This window comes from Ranitomeya imitator, chromosome 3 (genome assembly GCF_032444005.1).
Source record: "Ranitomeya imitator isolate aRanImi1 chromosome 3, aRanImi1.pri, whole genome shotgun sequence".
Classification (NCBI taxonomy): Eukaryota; Metazoa; Chordata; class Amphibia; order Anura; family Dendrobatidae; genus Ranitomeya; species Ranitomeya imitator.
The window spans coordinates 173,742,541-173,764,832 of NC_091284.1; the positions used below are offsets into that span (position 1 = coordinate 173,742,541).

Genomic DNA, 22,292 nt, shown 5'->3' on the forward strand with positions numbered 1-22,292 from the left:
GCGGCCGAAACTCCGGGCCATCTCTTCCCCGGTACTCACAATGGGCAGCGGATGCGTTGTAAAACTGCATCCCTGCCCACGTTGTGCTAATCAAACACAATGTCCATCGGTACGTCGGGCCGACGGTTTGCGACGGCCCGTACCGACGGACTAGTGTGAAAGTAGCATTATTTGCAAGAGGTGATTGACAATAAACTGATTACAAAGTGTCACGCTGATCAAGTGTAAACTGTAAGGAAATCTGACTGCGAACATTTAAGGTCCGAAACATCAAGACCAGCGTTGTTCATGCCAGTTTTGATGAGGAGATGAGCTACAGTCAGACGTTAAGCTGCATATGCTGGAGCACCGGACGAGGTGCATGCACGTCAATGTGCGCCTGACCACAAATCCTACTCCAGTCAAACGCCACTGCTGCCAAGCTCAATCTCAGCTCAGCCCACTTTTCTGAAGCTGGGAAAAAATAGTGTGAGCATGCCAAAAGTTGCATAATTTTAGCATAGACACCAGTTGTGTAAAAATTCAGCAACTTTTCAAACCTTTTTACATCAAAAAAAGCTTTGACGAATCGGGCCTTTTATTTATTTATTTTTTAAATGCAGCCTCCCCTCTAAGTATATGGTGACTATTAAATTACATGGAGACCATATAAATGTATGGAGTGTTTATATAATTCACGATAGAGCAAGACTGCAAAAAAATAATTATGCTTGTTGTATAGATAAGGATCCTGAAGTGCAAATACGTTAAAAGTCTATTATTCCATTTTAAAGTTGTCCACAATCAATGGCCCGAATCATCAAGACCAGCGGCTTTCATGCCAAACTTGATGAGATGTGCTGGAGTCAGATGTTTGCGATTCTTTATGCATCTCAGCACATGAACTTGATGAACGGGTGTTGCCACGCCTCGTACTGCTAAAGTTGAAAAATGTTTGCGCAGCCTTGCGTTGGGCCAAAACGTTGTGACTTTTCAAATTCAATAGAATTCTGGCACAAAAGCTTTTATGAATCAGGCCCTTTATCTTTAGGGTATGGTTAGGCCAGGTCTGGACAAAATTTTGCTGCTTCCTAGTTTTGTGTTTTAATAATATTTCAAAGTACTCTGTCATGGCTCAAACATAAAACACCTATAATAAGTCAAAGATATAAGGGAACATCTCATCATGAAAATACAGTCCAATCTGCAGGCAGCATGTTAAAAAGCAGGGAGGGGAGAGCAGAGCAGATTGATATATAACTTTGTGAGAAAAGATTCAATATAATCTGTGTTTTAACCCCTTAGTAATGGAGCCAATTTTGACCTTACTGACCCAGCCAAATTTTTAAAATTTGACCAGTGTCACATTATGTGGTAATAACTCTGAAACACTTCAAAGGATCCCAGTAATTCTGAGATTGAGAAACTCAATCCAAAATGGATGCCGTCCGGAAAAGGAAATCACTAGTTATATAGAAAAACTTTCAGGCACTAATGGGTAATTTGAGATTGTAGTTTGTGCTTTATTACAACAGATATACACTTGGCTTTAACATAACAGCCAAATGGCTCTTATGTTAAAGCTAAGTGGCTCTTATGTTAAAATCAAGTGTATATCTGTTGTAAGACTAAGGTGTAAGGTTTCTCCTTGTGGAGAGTTAGAGCTGGTATGTCACTCTCCACAAGGAAAAATCTTACCCCTTAGACCTCAGTCCAGAGCCTGTCATCTAGCCAAATCAGTTCTCATGCTTCGCACTGACGAGGGCCAACAGCTCGAAACACCATGTCTGCGAATTGAGATACTGATTTGGCTCTTATCGTAAGTCATATTGCAAGATTCATTAAAGTGTTGATCGTGACTTGTAGGATCGCTACTTCCAACAGGTGGCGCTATACAGTTCAAGTCCTCTTTTTCTCTGAAGAGGCAATTTGCATATTTGTTGTAATAAAGCACAAACTATATTCTCAAATTGCTCATTAGCGCCTGAAAAGTTTTTCTGTAAAAATATTGTAATTCATGTTAGTGGTAAATTTTGGTCGTAGTCATATTTTTTTTTTATCCTTTGAAAAAACCCTAACCCCAAACCTTGCTATACCCTAACTAACCCTAACCCAACCCTAACCCTAGCCCAACCCTAACACTTAGCCCAAAGCTAACCATAAGCCCAACCTAAAACTAAGCCCAATCCTAACCTTAGTCCAACCCTAAGTCCAAACCTAACCCTAGCACAACCTTAGCCCAACCCTAAGCCCAGCTCTAACCCTAGCCCAACCATATCCCTAAACCCCACCCTAACCCTAAGCTCAACCTATACCCTAACCTTAATGGCAAATAATGAAAGAAATAAAAATCTGACTAAGGGGATGACACGGGGGGGATGATTTACTAATTATTGGATTTTGATCACTGTGATAGCGTCTATCACAGTGATCAAAAGGAACCAATATGAAAAACTCCTGCTGTTGCAAGGTGACAGATCTCAGCGGGTGCACTGCGCATCTGCCCGCCATTTTTGTTTATTTTTTTTTAAGGAAGAGGAGGCAAAGAGTCAGCGGACGGAGCTGGAGGGACCAGGGGATGATAAAGATACTGGGTGGTCTTTGGGACCTCATTTCTCTCTCCTCTGACATTTATATAATGTCAAACGAGAGAAAAATGCTAATAGCTTGCACCCATTTTTCTACATGATCGCCGTTATTCATTAAATAGTGGTGGTGATCACGAGATTGGGGACTGGAAAAACTGGCTCTGAACATGTTTTCAAGGATCTTAGCTAACCCCGGGTAGCTAAAACCCATAAGATTTTCTAACGGTGGGGGCGCAATAACCTTATTCCTGATTGCCATTTTAAAATGGCAATGAGGGCTCCTTAACGGCTGCCATTTTAATGCGTATTGGCGGTCGTTAAGGGGTTAATAACTCAATCCTCTGTTCTTTCTGTGATTTTCAGTTCAGTGGGCGTCCAATCAGTGACTAACAGCTTTCATTGTATAAGAGCGCGCGGGATAGCTGTCAACCACCAATAGAACCGCCCACTGGACCAAAAGTTCCCAAAAGAGGTTTAACACCCTTTTTTTCATTTTCACTCCCATCTTCAGAGAGAGAACTTTTTATTTTTCTATCAATATGGCCATGTAGGGGCTTTTTTTTGCGGGACGAGTTGTGCTTTTGAATGACACCATTGATTTTACCTTATAATGCACTGGAAAATGGGAAAAAGATTCCAAGTGCAGGAAAATTGCAAAAAAAGTGCAATTCTGCAATTGTTTATTTTTTACCATGCTCCCTAAATACTAAAACTGATCTGCCATTATGATTCTTCAGGTCATTGTGAGTTCTTAGATACTAAACATGTACAGGTTATTTTTTTTATGTAAATGGTGAAAAAAAATCCGAAGTTTGTAAAACAAAAAAAAAAAGACTCCATTTTCTGAGACTGAGCTTCTCAATTGAATTGAGCTGCTCAATTTTTCAGGATCTGTGGCTGGGTGATGGCTTGTTTTCTTGAGTGCTGAGCTGACATTTTTATCAACACCATTTTGGGATAGATACAATATTTTGTCACCTTTTGTGGAATTTTATTTCAATGATGCAGGGACCAAAAAAAGTAATGTTGGCGTTTTTTAGTAATTACGTTGTTTTCGATTGAATTATTTTTATATTTTGATAGATTGGGTGTTTCTGAAAGGAGTGAGGGTCTGAGGACCCGTTGAAGTGCCGTAGAGCACGAAACGATCGTTGTCCGTGGCTGACTCGATCCCTCCCTGCTATCTGTTTGTTTATATGTCCTAATAAAGTGATATTCACCGCAACAGGGTAAGTGCGCGCCTATTTTTTTCTATTTTGCCATTGGATTCTTTGTACATTTTTTCTGGCAGCAGCACCCCGTTGATTCAGGTGTAGAGGATTTACACAGCCAGTATCACTTTCGGTGGTGCCAGACCGACAACATAACACGGTCATTGAGTCTGACCTTTGAGCAGTGCGGATGTGTGTTTCTTCTACTATTGGACTTAGCGGGATTTGAACCCAGGACCCCAGCGCTGCAAGGCTGCAGTGCTATCCATCATCTTAAAGGGAGCCTGTCACCCCCAAAATCGAAGATGAGCTAAGCTCAAAGTCATCAGGGGCTTATCTACAACATTCTGGAATGCTGTAGATAAGCCCTGATGTATCCTGAAAGATGAGAAAAAGAGATTAGATTATACTCACCCAGGGGCGGTCTCGCTGCCGTCCAGTCCGATAGGCGTCGTCGTCCAGTCCGGGGCCTCCCATCTTCTTACGATGACGTCCTCTTCTTGTAGTCATGCTGTGGCTCCGGCGCAGGTGTACTTTGTCCTGTTGAGGGCAGAGTAAAGTACTGCAGTGCACAGGCGCCGGAAAAGGTCAGAGAGGCCCGGCGCCTGCGCACTGCAGTACTTTTCTCTGCCCTCAACAGGGCAGACAAAGTACGCCTGCGCCGGAGCCGCAGCGTAAATACAAGAAGAGGACGTCATCGTAAGAAGATGGGAGGCCTCGGACCGGACCACGACGCCCATCGTACTGGGACCGCCCCTGGGTGAGTATAATCTAACCTCTTATTCTCATCTTTCAGGATACATCGGGGGGCTTATCTACAGCATTACAGATTGCTGTAGATTAGCCCCTGATGCTGGTGGTCTTAGCTCACCTTCGATTTTGGGGGTGACAGGCTCCCTTTAGTAGGTACTACTTGTAAAAACCAGCAACTTTGCAATTTACTTGTTGTTAAAAATTCTCTCAGCTCTCAAAAAGGGATAATTTTAATGTTATTGTTTACTGCTCGTTGCCTAGGTTACAGTTCACCAAATTCTAGCAATGGTGAGCCAATAAATGACATGGATACCAGCGCTTTGTACTACAGCTTGCAAGCACTGCTCTGAAGCTGTCCATATTGTTGGATCGCCCTGGCATCCTGGCCAGTTTCTGTGCCACTGCAGTCCTCTGATGCTGCGTACAGCAACAACATGAACACATTGTCTGGGCCAGTGGTCCAATCTCAATCAAGCAGGAGTGTACCACGTTCCTGCTTCAGAAGATGAGACAACCCCCTTTAATTCATGGATAACAAACCCAAATAAAACAAATGCATAAAATATATTAAAAGCTATTTCCTCACATATTCAATATATGATCCATTTTTTGGCTTTGCATTCTATAAAGGATATTGGAAAGCTAGAGTCCGTTCAAAAGGCAGGCAACTAGATTATCACATGAGATGAAAGGCATCTCCTATAATGAAAGGTTGAAAAAGTTGGGCTTTTATAACGTAGAAAAAAGGCACCTCAGACACGACCTGATCTATACGTATTAATATATGTGTGGTCGATACAAAGGACTGCCACATGAGATATTCCTTCCAAAGAACTTACAAAGAACCAGGAGGCACTCATTAGTAGTGTAGTAAACGCAATTCTGGCAGCTAAATAGCAAAGGGTTCTTTACAGTTAGAGCAGTCAGACTGTGGAATGTCCTACTACAATAGGTAGTAAAGGCAGAAAACAAATGATATTTTGGGTTAAAAAATAATCTAGCAAGGAAGATTGAACTTTTTCAAGCTATATGACTAAGTAATGATTAGTAGTCTGGTGAGAAAATATACACAGTAAAACACAATCCTGCACACATTCCGCAGTAGTTGTTATTGGACTGTTTTATAGTGATCTGCTCTGACCTGTGGCCAGTTTCAAACATATGCAAAACACCATGTTTAGACGATAAGACTCCACCCAAATGCTAAGAGCTTCATAGGCATATATGAAGTACAGTAGTGTTCAAAAATATGAGTTAATCACAAAATCTTTATACTAGTTTATATTTCCATGCATTGGGAACATGGCACACTGTTTTCTAATTCAAAACATGAAGAGAAATGTATAGAATTGTTAACTACTTTACAGAAAATAACAAAAAATAAACATTTTGCTATTTTAAAAAATAGCAGTGTCTGCTTTTGTCTTTACAAACTCAGAATTTGTACTTTTTTTTATGGATTTAGCAATTTGTGGCATTTGTTGGCTTTGTCTCAGAAACTGAATTTTTGATGTCATCGGGGTTTGGGCTGGCCAATCCATATAACCTCAATTTTGCTGGACTGGAACCAAGATTTTGCTCATTTATTGGTGTGCTTAGGGTCGTAGTCTTCTTTTAACACCCATTTCAAGGGCATATGCTCTTCAGTGTAAGGCAACATGACCTCTTCAAATATTTTAATATATGCAAACTGGTCCATGATCCCTGATATGCGGTAAATAGTTCCGGAACATGCCCATGTCATGATGCTTGCACCACCAAGCTTCACTGCCTTCAGAGTGTACTGTGGACTGAATGCAGAGTTTGGAGTTCGTCTGACGAACAGTCTGCGGTCCTTGGACCCAAAAAGAACAATTTTACTTTCATCAGTCCACAAAATGTTTCTCCATTTCTCTTTAGGCCAGTTGATGTGTTCTTTGGCAAATTGCATCTGCTTCAGTACATTTTTTTCATTTATTTATTTTTTTAAACAGTGGGACTTTGCTAAGAGATTAGCTTCACACAGGTGTCTTCTAACTGTCACAGACCTCACAGGTAACTTGAAACTGTATTTGATCATCCTGGAGCTGATCATTGGCTCAGCCTTTGCCATTATTGCTTTCTTCCATCCATTCGAATGGTGGTCTTCCGTTTTCTTCCATGTCTCTCTGGTTTGGTTTTCCATTTTAAAGCATTGGAGATCATTTTATCTGAACAGCCTATCATTGTCTGCACTCCTTTATAAGTTGTACCTTCTGTAACTTTTTAATCAAAGTACGCTGTTCTTCTGAACAATGTCTCGAATTATCCATATTTCTCAGGCTTTCAAGGATAAATACATGTACATCATGTCCTGGCTTCACCCTTAAATAAGGGCAACCTGATTCACAGATATTTATTCATGGAATGATTAACCTCACTAATTGAACTCCACACTGCTATTATTTAGAACACACTCCCTTTCAATTAATTACTCTAATACACAGACTCAAAAACATGCAGATCATGACTGCAGAGTCTGTTGGTTTCCTTAGAATCTACAGCACCAACTGGGAAATTGTTTGACATGTAGAAATATAATTTATACCAAAACAGTGATTAATCTGGTTAGTAATATTGGACTGCTATTATTTTGAACACTGATGACCAGGTGGCTGGGCCGAGTTTTCCAATCTGAGCACAGTCCCTGTTACAACGTGTGAAACCAGCGTTAGCTCAAGTTTGCATGATGCCAACTTGCTACTGTTGTAACTTACAGTAGTTCTTTAAAAAAAATCCTCCATATTACATTTATCAAGCCTCCAAGCCAATCAAAAATTAAAGAAGTTGTTCACTACTGGGACAACCCTTTTTTAAATAACGTAGTCCCCCTAAATAAAGACATTTATACTTACAGTTCCAGCACCGTTCCACAGATGTTGGCGTTGGATCTACCGGGGATCCCATAACTATGTTGTGACATGTCAGCCCTAGAGCCAATCAGCAACCACCACCAGGCAGCAGCACTCTCACTAATTTAACTCTGATGGCAGACGTGATATAACAATGTCACGCGAGCCCCGGTAGACCTAACACCAACATCGGTGCCATGGTGCTGGCACTGTAGACGAGTATAAAACCTAGTCCATGGTTCATCTGAACAAACGGAAGAAGTGAGAGTGCATCAGCTGGCCCTGCAGGGAAGTATAAGGTGTTTTTATTTTATAAGAGAACTACGTTATGTAAAAAGGTGTTATCCAAGTAGTGAGTAACCCTTTTTAGGTGCACACGAAAAATATATTTTTCTATTACAGACAAAATAAATAAAATGATATATTTTAATTGTTTCATATTCTAAACGCGGTCATAAAAACAAAACAAAAACAAAGATCTTACCAAAATACGTTAGCCACCAAGCTTGAAAATTACAAAGGACGCCATCTGGTAAGACTTCACTCTGTGAAAAAGAATATAAATAATATTCCTTAAAAGACCATAGGAACATATAAAGACACTAAACATCCCTTCTCTTTCGCTATCCTTGCCCCTCGACCATAAGACAGTCAGAAGACAATAAAACTGCACTCACTGATGAATTACGGGGATGCTAAGAGAAGATGACTCCTGATGTAAGAGGTCTATTTTGTCAGGTTTAATGGCCACTGAAAATTGATTTGTAATACAGAACTAATGCCGGAGACTTGTTAATTAATTCACTATATGAACTCTCATGTAAAACATGTGATTGAAATCTTACCATCACATAAGCGATGCTGTCAAAGAAAGCAGCAATGGCCAAACTCAGAATCATTTTCTGTGGAGGAGAAAAGGTGCTACATTAAACATTAATACAAAGGTTTGCATGTCATTCACATTCTAAAGCATACATTTTAAAACTTAGAATTCTAATTAGAAGAGAAATTAAAAATATGTTACCAGAAGTATTTTATTAAATGTGAATGAGGAGTTCAGGATGTGGGGATGGTGAGAAGTGTATCATAAGTGGAGAAAGAAGCATTTTTCACCGATAACATATATTACAAAGTTTCTTATATATGCTTATACTAAACTAGATGGTGGCCCGATTCTAACGCATCGGGTATTCTAGAATATGTATTTATGTATGTATATAGCAGCCACATAGTATATAGCACAGGCCACGTAGTACATAGGAGCCATATAGTATATAGCAGACAAATACTACGTGGTCTGTGCTATATACTATGTGGCTGCTATATACATACATATTGTAGAATACCCGATGCGTTAATACAGGCCACGCAATATATAACAGTGGCCACGCAGTATATAACACAGCCACATACTATATAACACAGCCCACGTAGTATATAGCAGCCACGCAGTATATAACACAGGCGACATAGTATATAACACAGGCCACGCAGTATATAACACTGGCCAAGTAATATATAGCACAGCCCAGGCAGTATATAGCAGCCACGTAGTATATAACACTGCCCACGCAGTATATAGCAGCCACATAGTATATAACACTGCCCACGCAGTATATAACAGTGGCCACGTAATATATAGCACAGCCCTCGCAGTATATAACACAGCCCACATAGTATATAACACTGCCTATGTAGTATATAGCAGCCACGCGGTATCTAACACAGCCCACGTAGTATACAGCAGTGTGGATATCATATCCCTGTTAAAAAAATAATTTAAAAAAAAAATAGTTATATACTCACCCGCGGGATCCAGCGAAACCTCTGTCGATGCGCGTGCGGCTGTCGCCATCTTCCGTTCCCAGGATGCATTGCGAAATTACCCAGATGACTTAGCAAGACCGCTAAGTCTTCTAGGTAATTTTGCAATGCATCGCCGGGAACGGAAGATGGCGGCAGGCGCGAGCGCATCGTCGGACGACGGAGGGCGAGAATAGCAGGTTTTTTGTTTTTTTATTATTTTTAACATTAGATCTTTTTACTATTGATACCGCATAGGCAGCATCAATAGTAAAAAGTTGGGGACACACAGGGTTAATAGCAGCGGTTACAGAGTGCGTTACCCGTGGCATAACACGGTCCGCGACCGCCGGCATTAACCCTGTGTGAGCGGTGACTGGAGGGGAGTATGGAGCGGGCGCTGGGCACTGACAGAAAGAAGGAAAGACAGAAAGACAGAAGTGACCCATAGACAATTATATACTAGATATTCATACAATGGTTGTTGAAGTGACAGGTACACTTTAAATGGTCTCTATCATTTTAATAAACTGGTAACATGCCAAAGTGAAATTTTAGAATTATGAATAGGCACTGAGCCCCTTGGTATCTGTTCGGCTCTCCATTACCCCATTGAACTCGAGGTTGCACAAGAATTTTGCGACTTTTGGAGTTTTCATGCCAATTTTGCCCAACTAGACCAAAATGGGTGGATCTGGGATGGGACCGAGGCATAGCTGACGCTAGACATCTTACTGCAGTCTCTGACTGGAGTAAGATTTGTGGCAAGGAGCACAGAGGCGCATGCCACTTATACAACATGCCTGATTCATTAAGAAGTGTGCTTCTTAATGAATCAGGCACCTCTGACTCCAGCACATCCCCTCATCAAGACTAAAATGAACAACGCTGATCTTGATGAATTGGAGTCAATATATTTAATGCCTGTATCACCCAAGCTTTTGTCATTTCAGATCTCAGATCACTGTAGCCTGTTTAACTTTAAGAGTTAACTATGATATTAGGAAAGTGAATGATAACATTTTCTCCAGTTTCCCTTCAATATCAAAAAAATAAAGATCCTGTAAGCAGTCTATTGACATAGGGTCCGCAGCAAACAGTGCCTCTGTTCTGCTGATGCTGGCGGCAAGAAAGAAAGATGAATAAGGGTAAGTTCCCATGGTCAGTAAACGCTGCAGGTTGGACGCTGCGTACCTCCGCAGCGTCCAAACCGCAGCATCCAGATGTTACCGCATAGTGGATGGGATTTCAAGAAATCCCATGTCCATTATGCGTGCACCGACGCCCGAGCCTTACCTGCAGAGACGGACATGTGGTGCGTCTTTCCAGACCGCTGCATGTCTAGTCTCCGTAAGATAAATGTCACCCATACAATGTATAGGACGCGGTGATTCCGCACGGTTCAATGAAGACTTGCGCAATCACCTGCGTTCAAAAGCCGGCAGAGCTTTGGATGGAGCGGACATGTGCTGCGTTCAAAGCGCTGACGATTCCTGAGAGTGGGCACATACCTTAAAGTTTCATAATTCACTTTAAATGGGTTGCGATTTAGTTTCAAGTATTCAAAGTACTTTGAACTAATTTCCTCATTATAGCAGACGTCTGGTTCAATCAAATGTTTATGTGTATAAGAACATTCCCTTTATGAGCAAAAAAAATCAAATAAATAGTGTTCCCTCTTTACTGTAATCAACAGAAGGACTTTCACCTTTCACCATGTAAGCAGTGAAAAGCTACAAAAATTGGCTATTTGTACTGACTTCATCAAAGGAATGGCTGTAAAGTGAACAAAAGGAGTGGCCAACGTGCCGGACTTACATTTTGTAAATCAACATGTGTCCAATATTACCTAGGGCACTTCATCAAAGTGTACCAACACGTCCCACAAAATATATGAGACAAAAAAAGAGATCCCAACCATATATAAAATATAAATCAATTTTTATTAATCAAATCCAAAAAACAATAGACAACAGCAAGAAATAGTAATAATAAAAGCAAAATGCTGTTTAGGGGACGCCAGAAAAGCCCCTTCACACACACAATAGGATCAAAAAATTCTATTTAATTATTTCCTCTAAATATTATGCCAATTCACAATAAATAATTAGTCATCAAATATCAAAAAAATTCCTTCACCCGTCATGCATTACACCATCTTAAGGAGACATGGAGGAACTATCCTTCCAAACAATCATACAGTCTCCACTAAATATGCATATATTCATTGGGCTGGAGAATCTTTCTAGAATTCAAAGATCCGGCATAAAGTGGGTAAAATAAGCACCTAAAAATTGGTGTAGAGATTAATATTTACCTACGGTGTGGATGCTCCTGGCGTCCCCTCACCCCGACGCGCGTTTCACCGCCTGCTTCTTCCAGGTGCATCATTTTGTAAAGCCTGAGCCAACTGATCCTTCAGTAACAAATATATGTGTGAAGGACACATCTGCCCTTTTATTTCATCTGTAATAGCGGCACAGGACTCTGGTGTTATCTCATTTGGGCCCCTTCTGTCACCAGGGCCTTGGAATGACTTGCTTTCTCTTCTCCCCCACCTGCTGCACTGCAAATGCTCCAAAGTGACACTTTCTTCATACACAACATGCTGCCATGCACGCTTCCTTTTTGCATATTAGAAGTCAGGGAACATGTGAGACACACAAGCTGATAGTGGGGTCCCAGTGTAATCCTACAATGTTACTAATAGACACACTGAAATAAGAATCTATGAAGTGATAACTTTTTTATTTTGTTTGATAAAGAAACTTACAAGAGCCCTTATCTACTTCTACCAAAAAGTATGAAGAGCCTCATGTTATTTTTCTACATTAATCCTTTAATACTTCTTCATATTCATCACACTGAAGACAAGTTCGGACAACAATCCTTTCATTTCTTATAATTAACTTCTTTGATTCCTTAGCACATGACACAAAGCAAAGCTAGCTCTAGACATCTTATTTTTAATGTGTACATGTAAGAAGATGGAAGTTGTGCCCACATCCCTCCTTGTTTATATGTTCAGGTGATGTAATGCATTATAAAGTTTTACATTGTTATGTGATAAAGTTGTGTTCTGCCCAGCAACAGGTGGTGAGTAGCTATGGATAAAGTTAAGAGGTGGGACTAGCCCAGAGAGACAGGGGCTATGTAGCAAGATCAGAGAGGACTTCCTGGCAGAGAGTCGGGGATGGCCCTACTTGCAGCTAGAACAGACCTTTGGTCTGAGTACTCTGCAGGGGCACATGAATTGGGTGCGACTGATGTGAGTGGAGAAGAGGCAGTGGATAGCGAGATCCAGAGTGGAGAGGCGGAAGAGTGACAGAAAGACAGTGATGCACAGGAGATGGTCCTTGGACTGGACAACTGGAAGCCTAGAAGTACAGGTAACTCAGAGAAGTAACAGGCCAGGTCGGAACAGGGAAACATGAGATGAACAGAGTTCCTAGCGCGGGAGTTCCATGGTGTCTGCAAGCAAAGAAGCCAAGTAAAGGCCATAGTGGCAATCTAGCTTCAGTAGGGGGAAAAGAAGGATGCAAAAACGCAGGTTGAAGTATAGTACTCTCACTTACTGAACTGTAGTTTTGAGCTGGGTTGTGGTGAAGATAGAGGAACTTGAGGTAGAAACAAGTAAGCTTGGAAGAAGTAAGGGAGATCTTGTGTAAAGATGCTCCGTGTTGTAAAAGAAACGTTTGTGAAGTTATGCGCCGGCTATCTAGTGTATAATCCTCACCAGGTTCGCATTCAGTAAAGACTGTTTAGTTTTTACTGGTGGTCACCCTCATTGAACTTCCAAACATCTGGTCCTGGGCACCTAAAATCATCAATATCATACGGCCTGTAAGGACATAGTGCCCCCATAGATGAATCCCACACACTCAGCCAGGACCCTCAACTTCATGTAGCGTGCTAGGCCTTGAAACATGAGAACCTTGCCCACGGCTACTGCCCCATGCTACTGAGACTGAGACTGAGATTTCCGGATCAGGCACTGGTCTCTTAACCCGAATTCAAAAGCATTATAGCATATATCAGGCTGCTGGGTTCAGATCAGGGGAGCAGAAGCTGATCCAGAAATTGCTGTTCATACAACGGCAGTGAAACAGACGAGTGTAGCCAATGGTTACAGAATCACTTGTGTAGATTTTAAAACTTGATTTAGAACCCCCCACATATTGTGGGAAAAATAGTAGCTTGACAGATAAACATAGGCGAGTGTTGGGAGGTAGACTACATAACTGTACATCATTTATTTTATAAATATTTATCAAAATTCTGTGATTAAAGCACAAATTCAGCGTGACAGAATGTATGACAAGCTACAACCGTGAATATCAGTCACTCTTGAGTGAGTCTCGTCCTGCAACTCATAAAGGATGAATCCTAGAACCGCTTATCTTATTTCTTCAGGATGTGCTCAAATATCATTTTCATGCTGGCTTCACAACATATTAGCTTGCGCTGTGATACAATGGATTTCTACCTTACAACTCACAAAAAAAAGCAGTGAAATAATTCCTTATCTTGCTAATAACACCAGTCATGAAAATCATGGGTATATTTATTGAGGTTATCCGCTAATGGACAGAAGTTGTCTATGTCAGAGTGTGACGTGCAGAATGATAATAATTTTATATTACACATATATGTTTACAGAAAAACAGAGCAATTCTCTGATAGCATTTCTGGATGACCTGGATAACGCTGAGTCCAGAGACATATGGGCTGTGATGTCTGCAGCACTGGAAACAGTATACTGGCAGGGAGTAGATCAGGAATGGGGGGTTTCTAAATTTCAGCAGTTATGCCGCATTTATTAGAACTTGTTAAACACCAAGTCTTTTCCTTTAGGGTATGTGCACACGTCAGGATTTCTTGCAGAAATTTTCCTGACAAAAACCGGACATTTCTGCCAGAAATCCGCATTCGTTTTTACCGCGATTTTACCGCGATTTTTACGCGTTTTTGATGCGTTTTTGGTGCGTTTTTTGTGCGTTTTTTCCCAAATGCATAGAATTGCGAGAAAAACGCCGAAAATCCGCAAAAATAATGAACATGCTCATTTTTTTACCGCGATGCGTTTTTTTCGCGGAAAAAACACATCCATGTGCACAAAACATGCAGAATGCATTCTAAATGATAGAATGCATAATGTATGCGTTTTTATAGCGTTTTTAGCGCGAAAAAACACGAAAAAAACGCGAAAAAACCTGAACGTGTGCACATGACCTTAAGGAATCAGCTAGGAAGAAATATAATTGACAGTAAGAGAGCAAACATGTAGGAAGGGAGCTGGAAGGTAAACCTTGCCGAGAGACTATTGCCTATAGAGAGAAACCATGGCAAAAAAGATTGAAGTTTATTCATAAACTTCCAGGTATTATAACAGAGGAACAGAAGGATGAGGAGGTCATAAAAAATATAATTTGCATTTAACCACTTCACCCCAAAGCCTGTTTTCACCTTCCTGACCAGGCCATTTTTTTTCAATTCTGAGCATTGTCCCTTTATGAGGTCATAACTCTGGAATGCTTCCCACTGATTCTGAAAATGTTTTCTTGTGACATATTGTACTTTATCATAGTGGTAAAATTCCTTGATATGACTTACGTTTATTTGTGAAAAAATTTGGAAATTTGGAGAAAATTTAGAAAATGTAGCAATTTTGGAAATTTTAATTTTTATGCCCTTAAATCAGACAGTTATGTCACACAAACATTTCCCACATGTCGACTTTACATCAGCACAATTTTGGAAACAATTATTTTTTTTATTAGGAAGTTATATGGGTTAAAAGTTGACCAGCGATTTTTCATTTTTTCAACAAATTTTACAAAACCATTTCTATATGAAAGAAAATACCCAAATGTGACACCATTCTAAAAACTGCACCCCTCAAGGTGCTCAAAACCACATTCAAAAAGATTATTAACCTTTTAGATGCTTTAAAGGAGCTGAAGCAACGTGGAAGGAAAAAATTAACATTGAAATTTTTAGTCACAGAAATGATTTTTCAGCCCCAATTTTTTTATTTTCATAAGGGTAAAAGGAGAAAATGGATAACAAAAGATGTTGCGCAATTTCTCCTGAGTACGCCGATACTCCATATGTGGGGGAAAAATCACTGTTTGGGCGCACGGCAGGGCTTGGAAGGGAAGGAGCACCTTTTAACTTTTTGAATGCAAAATTGTCTGGAATTGAGAGTGGACAAGTCGCATTTGAAGAGCCCCTGATGTGCCTAAACAGAGGAAAAACCCCACAAGTGACAACATTTTGGAAACTAGACCCTTCAAGGAACTTATCTAACTGTGTGGTGAGCACTTTGAACCCCCAGCTGCTTCACAGAAGTTCAGAACGTAAAGCCGTGAAAAAAAATATATATATACCGTATATATATATATATAAATTTTTTTCCCCAAAAAACGATCTTTTATTATTTTTATTTTCACAAGGGTAACAGGAGAAAATGCTGTTGTACAATTTCTACTGAGCACGCCGATACCACATATGTGGGGGAAAACCACTGTTTGAGTGCACAAGAGGACTCGGAATGGAAGGAGAGACGTTTTGGATTGCAGACTTTGATGGCATTGTCTGTGGGCATCATGTTGCGTTTACAGAGCCACCGATGTGTGCTTAGTCAGTGGAAATTTCGCACAAGCGACCCTATTTTGGAAACTACGCCCCTGAAGGAATTTATCTAGACGCATAGTTTATAGTAATGACTAGCTGAAGAGCCCGGCGTTGCCTGGGCATAGTAAATATCTGTGGTTAGTTATAGCACCTCACGTCTCTTATTTTCCCATCACGCCTCTCATTTTCCCAATCGCATCTTTCATTTTCCCCCTCACATCTCTCATTTTCTCCCTCACATCTCTCATTTTCTCCCTCACACCTCTCATTTTCTCCCTCACTCCTCTCATTCCCCCCTAACACTTGTCATTTCGACCTCACATCTGTCATTTTCTGATCACTCCACTATTTTCCCTCACTCCTCTCATTTTGTACTCACACCTTTTCATTTTCACCTCACACCTCTCATTTTCACCTCAGTATATATATGTTTGTCATCTCCCTTATATATATTATACACCTGTATGTCATCTCCTGTATAGAGTATATACCTGTATGTCATCTCCTCTGGATATAGTATATACCTGCTGTGTGTCATCTCCCCTGTATATAGTATATACCTGTATGTCATCTCCTGTTATATATAGTATATACCTGTATGTCATCTCCTTCTATATATAGTATATACCTGTATGTCATCTCCTCCTGTATATAGTATATACCTGTGTTTTATCTCCCCTGTATATAGTATATATCTGTGTGTCATCTCCTCCTGTATATAGTATATACCTGCATGTCATCTTCTATATATAGCATATACCTGTATGTCATCTCCTCCTGTATATAGTATATACCTGTGTGTCATCTGCTCCTGTATATAGTATATACCTGTGTGTCATCTCCTCCTGTATATAGTATATACAGTTAGGTACATATATATTTGGACAGAGACAACATTTTTCTAATTTTGGTTATAGACATTACCACAATAAATTTTAAACATAACAATTCAGATGTAGTTGAAGTTCAGAATTTCAACTTTCATTTGAGGGTATCCACATTAAAATTGAATGAAGGGTTTAGGAGTTTTAGCTCCTTAACATGTGCCACCCTGTTTTTAAAGGGATCAAAAGTAATTGGACAGATTCAATAATTTTAAATAAAATGTTCATGTTTAGTACTTGATTGAAAACCCTTTGTTGGCAATGACTGCCTGAAGTCTTGAACTCATGGACATCACTAGACACTGTGTTTCCTCCTTTTTGATGCTCTTCCAGGCCTTCAATGCGGTGGTTTTCAGTTGCTGTTTGTTTGTGGGCCTTTCTGTCTGAAGTTTAGTCTTTAACAAGTGAAATGCATGCTCAATTGAGTTGAGATCAGGTGACTGACTTGGCCATTCAAGATTATTCCACTTCTTTGTTTTAATAAACTCCTGGGTTGCTATGGCTTTATGTTTTGGGTCATTGTCCATCTGTAGTATAAAACGACGACCAATCAGTTTTGCTGCATTTGGCTGGATCTGAGCACACAGTATGGCTCTGAATACCTCAGAATTCATTCGGCTGCTTCTGTCCTGTGTCACATCATCAATAAACACTAGTGACCCAGTGCCACCAGCAGCCATGCATGCCCAAGCCATCACACTGCCTCTGCCGTGTTTTACAGATGTTGTGGTATGCTTTGGATCATGAGCTGTACCACTCCTTCTCCATACTTTTCTCTTTCCATCATTCTGGTAGAGGTTGATCTTGGTTTCATCTGTCCAAAGAATGTTATTCCAGAACTGTGCTGGCTTTTTTAGAGGTTTTTTTTTTAGCAAAGTCCAGTCTAGCCTTTTTATTCTTGATGCTTATGAGTGGCTTGCACTGTGCAGTGAACCCTCTGTATTTACTTTCATGCAGTCTTCTCATTATGGTAGATTTGGATATTGATACGCCTACCTCCTGGATAGTGTTGTTCACTTGGATGGCTGTTGTGAAGGGGTTTCTTTTCACCATGGAGATTATTCTGTGATCGTCCACCACTGTTACCTTCTGTGGATGCCCAGGTCTTTTTGCATTGATGAGTTCACCAGTGCTTTCTTTCTTTCTCAGGATGTACCAACCTGTAGATTTTGCCACTCCTAATATTGTAGCAATTTCTCGGATGGGTTTTTTCTGTTTTCGCAGCTTAAGGATGGCTTGTTTCACCTGCATGGAGAGCTCCTTTGACCGCATGTTTACTTCACAGCAAAATCTTCCAAATACAAGCACCACACCTCAAATCAACTCCAGGCCTTTTATCTGCTTAATTGAGAATGACATAGCGAAAGGATTATCCACACCTGTCCATGAAATAACCTTGGAGTCAATTGTCCAATTACTTTTGGTCCCTTTAAAAACAGGCTGGCACATGTTAAGGAGCTGAAACTCCTAAACCCTTCATCCAATTTTAATGTGGATACCCTCAAATGAAAGCTGAAAGTCTGAACTTCAACTGCATCTGAATTGTTTTGTTTAAAATTCATTGTGGTAATGTCTATAACCAAAATTGGAAAAATGTTGTCTCTGTCCAAATATATATGGACCTAACTGTACCTGTGTGTCATCTCCTCCTGTATATAGTATATACCTGTATGTCGTCTCCTCCTGTATATATATGTACCTGTATGTCATCTCCTCCTCTATATAGTATATACCTGTGTGTCATCTCTCCTGTATATAGTATATATCTGTGTGTCATCTCCCCTGTATATAGTATATACCTGTGTGTCATCTCCTCCTGTATTAGACCTCGTTCACACGTTATTTGCTCAGTATTTTTACCTCAGTATTTGTAAGCTAAATTGGCAGCCTGATAAATCCCCAGCCAACAGGAAGCCCTCCCCCTGGCAGTATATATTAGCTCACACATACACATAATAGACAGGTCATGTGACTGACAGCTGCCGTATTTCCTATATGGTACATTTGTTGTTCTTGTAGTTTGTCTGCTTATTAATCAGATTTTTATTTTTGAAGGATAATACCAGACTTGTGTGTGTTTTAGGGCGAGTTTCGTTTGTCAAGTTGTGTGTGTTGAGTTGCGTGTGGCGACATGCATGTAGCGACTTTTGTGAGATGAGTTTTGTGTGGCAACATGCGTGTAGCAACTTTTTGTGTGTCGAGTTGCATGTGACAGGTTAGTGTAGCAAGTGGTGTGCAGCAAGTTTTGCGCATGGCGAGTTTTGCGCGTGGCGAGTTTTATGTGTGGTGCCTTTTGAGTATGTGAAAGTTTTGTGTGAGGCAACTTTTGCATGTGTTGCAACTTTTGTGCATCTGGCAATTTTTCCGCGTGTGCAAGTTTTGCGTGTGGCGAGTTTTCCATGAGGTGAGTTTTGCACTTGTGGCGAGTTTTGCAAGAGCCTAGTTTTTGCATGTGGGGAGTTCTGCGCGTGGCGAGTTTTGAGTGGCGACTTTTGTGTTTCGACTTTTATGTGGCGAGGTTGGTGTATTTGTGGTGAAATGTGTGCTGAGGGTAATATGTGTTCAAGCATGTGGTAGTGTGTGGCGCATTTTGTGTGTGTGTTTATATCCCCGTGTGTGGTGAGTATCCCATGTCGGGGCCCCACCTTAGCAACTGTACGGTATATACTCTTTGGCGCCATCGCTCTCATTCTTTAAGTCCCCCTTGTTCACATCTGGCAGCTGTCAATTTGCCTCCTACACTTTTCCTTTCATTTTTTCGCATTATGTAGATAGGAGCAAAATTGTTTGGTGAATTGGAAAGCGTGGGGTTAAAATTTCACCGCACAACATAGCCTATGACGCTCTCGGGGTCCAGACGTGTGACTGTGCAAAATTTTGTAGCTATAGCTGCGACGCCTCCAACACTTTTCCTTTCACTTTTTTCCCCATTATGTAGATAGGGGCAAAATTGTTTGGTGAATTGGAACGCCCGGGGTTAAAATTTCGCCTCACAACATAGCCTATGACGCTCTCGGGGTCCAGACGTGTGACTGTGCAAAATTTTGTGGCTGTAGCTGCGACGGTGCAGATGCCAATCCCGGACATACACACATACACACACATACACACATTCAGCTTTATATAGATTATAAGGCTTTTGGCTTTACTGGTGTATGAATTTATAATGTGGCTGTATGTGTACATTGTGCAGAGTACATCAGATTATAAAAGTGTGTTGTATCAACAGGGTAAAAACAAATTTTATTAATGTGTGGACGTGTGGTACGCTTTGAAGCAATCCTTAATGCAAAGGCCAGGTTTCTCAGGTCAAGTTTCACAATGGTAAGCTGTGTCCTTTCGGATTCCCCTCTTGGAGCACTCTCTGCACCGTTTTTGTGATCGTCCTGTCATCGCTGTTTGGGAAACCTCTCCTGGGAAATATTGACCTGGGACAATACGGGCACTATCAGTTTCAGAAGTACTGGGACCCTCACCTTCCTGAGTGCCAAACATTAGGCCTTTGATGACTACCTCCTGAAACTGAAGGAAGGTCCCCATAATGCCTGCAGATCGGAACAGCAGAAAACCATTGTACAGTGCCAACCGTATAATGTGCACGGCCAATTTTTTGTACCATACTTAAGCTTTTCGCATGGCACTGTATGATTTGAGGACTTGATCTAAAAGATCTACACCCCCCATGTACCGATTGTAATAGTAGATACAATCTGGCTTTGGGACTTGTGTTGTGGTACCATGGACAGTGACAAGGGAGCTGCTGTCACGGTGTATGGTGGTCAAGTTAAGCACATCCCTTTTGTCATTATACTTGAACACCAGAATGTTGTCGCTGCATTGGGTTCTGCTTTCGCCTTTTCTCAGCATTTACCCAATTAGCGGCTTAGGGAGGCCTTGCTGATTTTTTCACATGGTGCCACATGCAGCTGTACCTCTAGCAGAGAGGGCCTTGAAGAGTGGGACGCTGGTGTAGAGGTGATAATCCTTATCCAGCAGTGGGTGCAGCAATTTCCACACAATTTTCCCACTCACCCCCATTCAGGGGGTGAGGGCATTCAAGGTGTTAATCTGGGTGTCCTTACCCTCGTAGACACTAAATATGTGGGTATACCCTGAGGTATTCTCGCAAAGATTTACAGTTTTATGACATACCTGGACCTCTTACTGGGCAGGTTTTGTTGGAATTTTAGCCTCCCTTTGAAATGAATTAGAGATTCATCTATAGCGATGTCCCTCTGGAGTGTGTACGCCTCTTCAAATTTTCTGCTGAAGTGGTCAACTAATGGCCAAATTTTATATAGCAGATCAAAGTTTACATTGTCTAGGGGAGGACAATGCGCATTATCACTATAATGGAAACATTTTTGGATTCCTTCAAATCGTGTCCAATCATGTATGGCCATGCGGAATACGGTTGTACTGTAGAGAATATCAGTACTCCAGTATTGACGAAGCTTTGGTTTTTTGATTATGCCGATATGCAGCACAATTCCCCAAAATCATCACTGGCTGCATTTACAGGGGTCCATTTGGCGTATGACGACATGGGAGTTTGGGTGAAAAATTGATGGGCATACAAGTTTGTCTGATCAGACGTCACCAAATACTGACGCTGGCTACACTAACATGCTACCTATAAAACTACTCTGTACCATTTTTTTTCTCTAAAACAAGATCAGTCGTCACCAAACACTGAGACACCGCTATACTAACACGCTACCTCCCTACCTATAAGGGTATGTGTCCACGTGCAGGAAACGCTGCGTGTCTGACGCTGCATAGAGCCGCAGCGTCAGACACGCAGCGTCCAGATGTTACAGCATAGTGGAGGGGATTTAATGAAATCCCATCTCCACTATGCGTGGTAACACGCACGCGGCGGCCCTGCGACTCCGGACATGCTGCGCGTCTTTTCAGATCGCAGCATGTCCGTATATCTTGCGGCGACGCTGCGTCGCCGCAAGATATAGCACAGGGCGCTATGGTGGGGAGCGATGATGCCGGATGTGTGCTGTGAACACATCCGGCATCATCGCGTCCCAGAAGGGGGCAGGGCTTACCGCAGAGCAGCTAAGCCGCTCCGACGATACCGCCGGCCATCCTGATCGTGGACACATACCCTAAGACTACTCTGTACGATTTTTTTTTTAATCTTAAACAAGATTGGTCGTCACAAACACTGTGATGCCGGCTATGCTACCTGGCTTCCTCTAAAACTACGCTGTATGATTTTTGTTTCTTCTCTAGGACAAGATCAGTCGTCACCAAACACTGTGACGCTGGCTACACTAACACACTACATCGCTACCTATAAAACTAATCTTTACAATTTTTTTTGTCTTTAAAACAAGATTGGTCGTCACTAAAGGTACTTTCACACTGACCAACTTAACAACGATATCGCTAGCGATCCGTGACGTTGCAGCGTCCTGGATAGCGATATCGTTGTGTTTGACACGCAGCAGCGATCTGGATCCTGCTGTGACATCGTTTGTTGGAGCAGAAAGGCCAGAACTTTATTTCGTCTTTGGATCTCCCGCAGACATCGCTGAATCGGCGTGTCACGCC

The 22,292-nt window shown here is 41.2% G+C and overlaps 1 protein-coding gene across 3 annotated transcripts in view; it reads right to left on the reverse strand.

Moving 5' to 3' along the window:
- The window catches only part of LOC138673050 (uncharacterized), a 996,796-nt gene that overhangs the window by 774,659 nt on the left and 199,845 nt on the right, over window positions 1–22,292 (reverse strand). For all 3 annotated transcript variants that reach the window (XM_069761611.1, XM_069761612.1, XM_069761610.1), the window contains 2 exons: window positions 8,247–8,303; window positions 7,886–7,946 (listed from right to left, as the gene is read on the reverse strand). In XM_069761611.1, coding sequence (XP_069617712.1) covers window positions 7,886–7,946; window positions 8,247–8,303 — 118 coding nt within the window. The remainder of the gene's footprint in view (window positions 1–7,885; window positions 7,947–8,246; window positions 8,304–22,292) is intronic.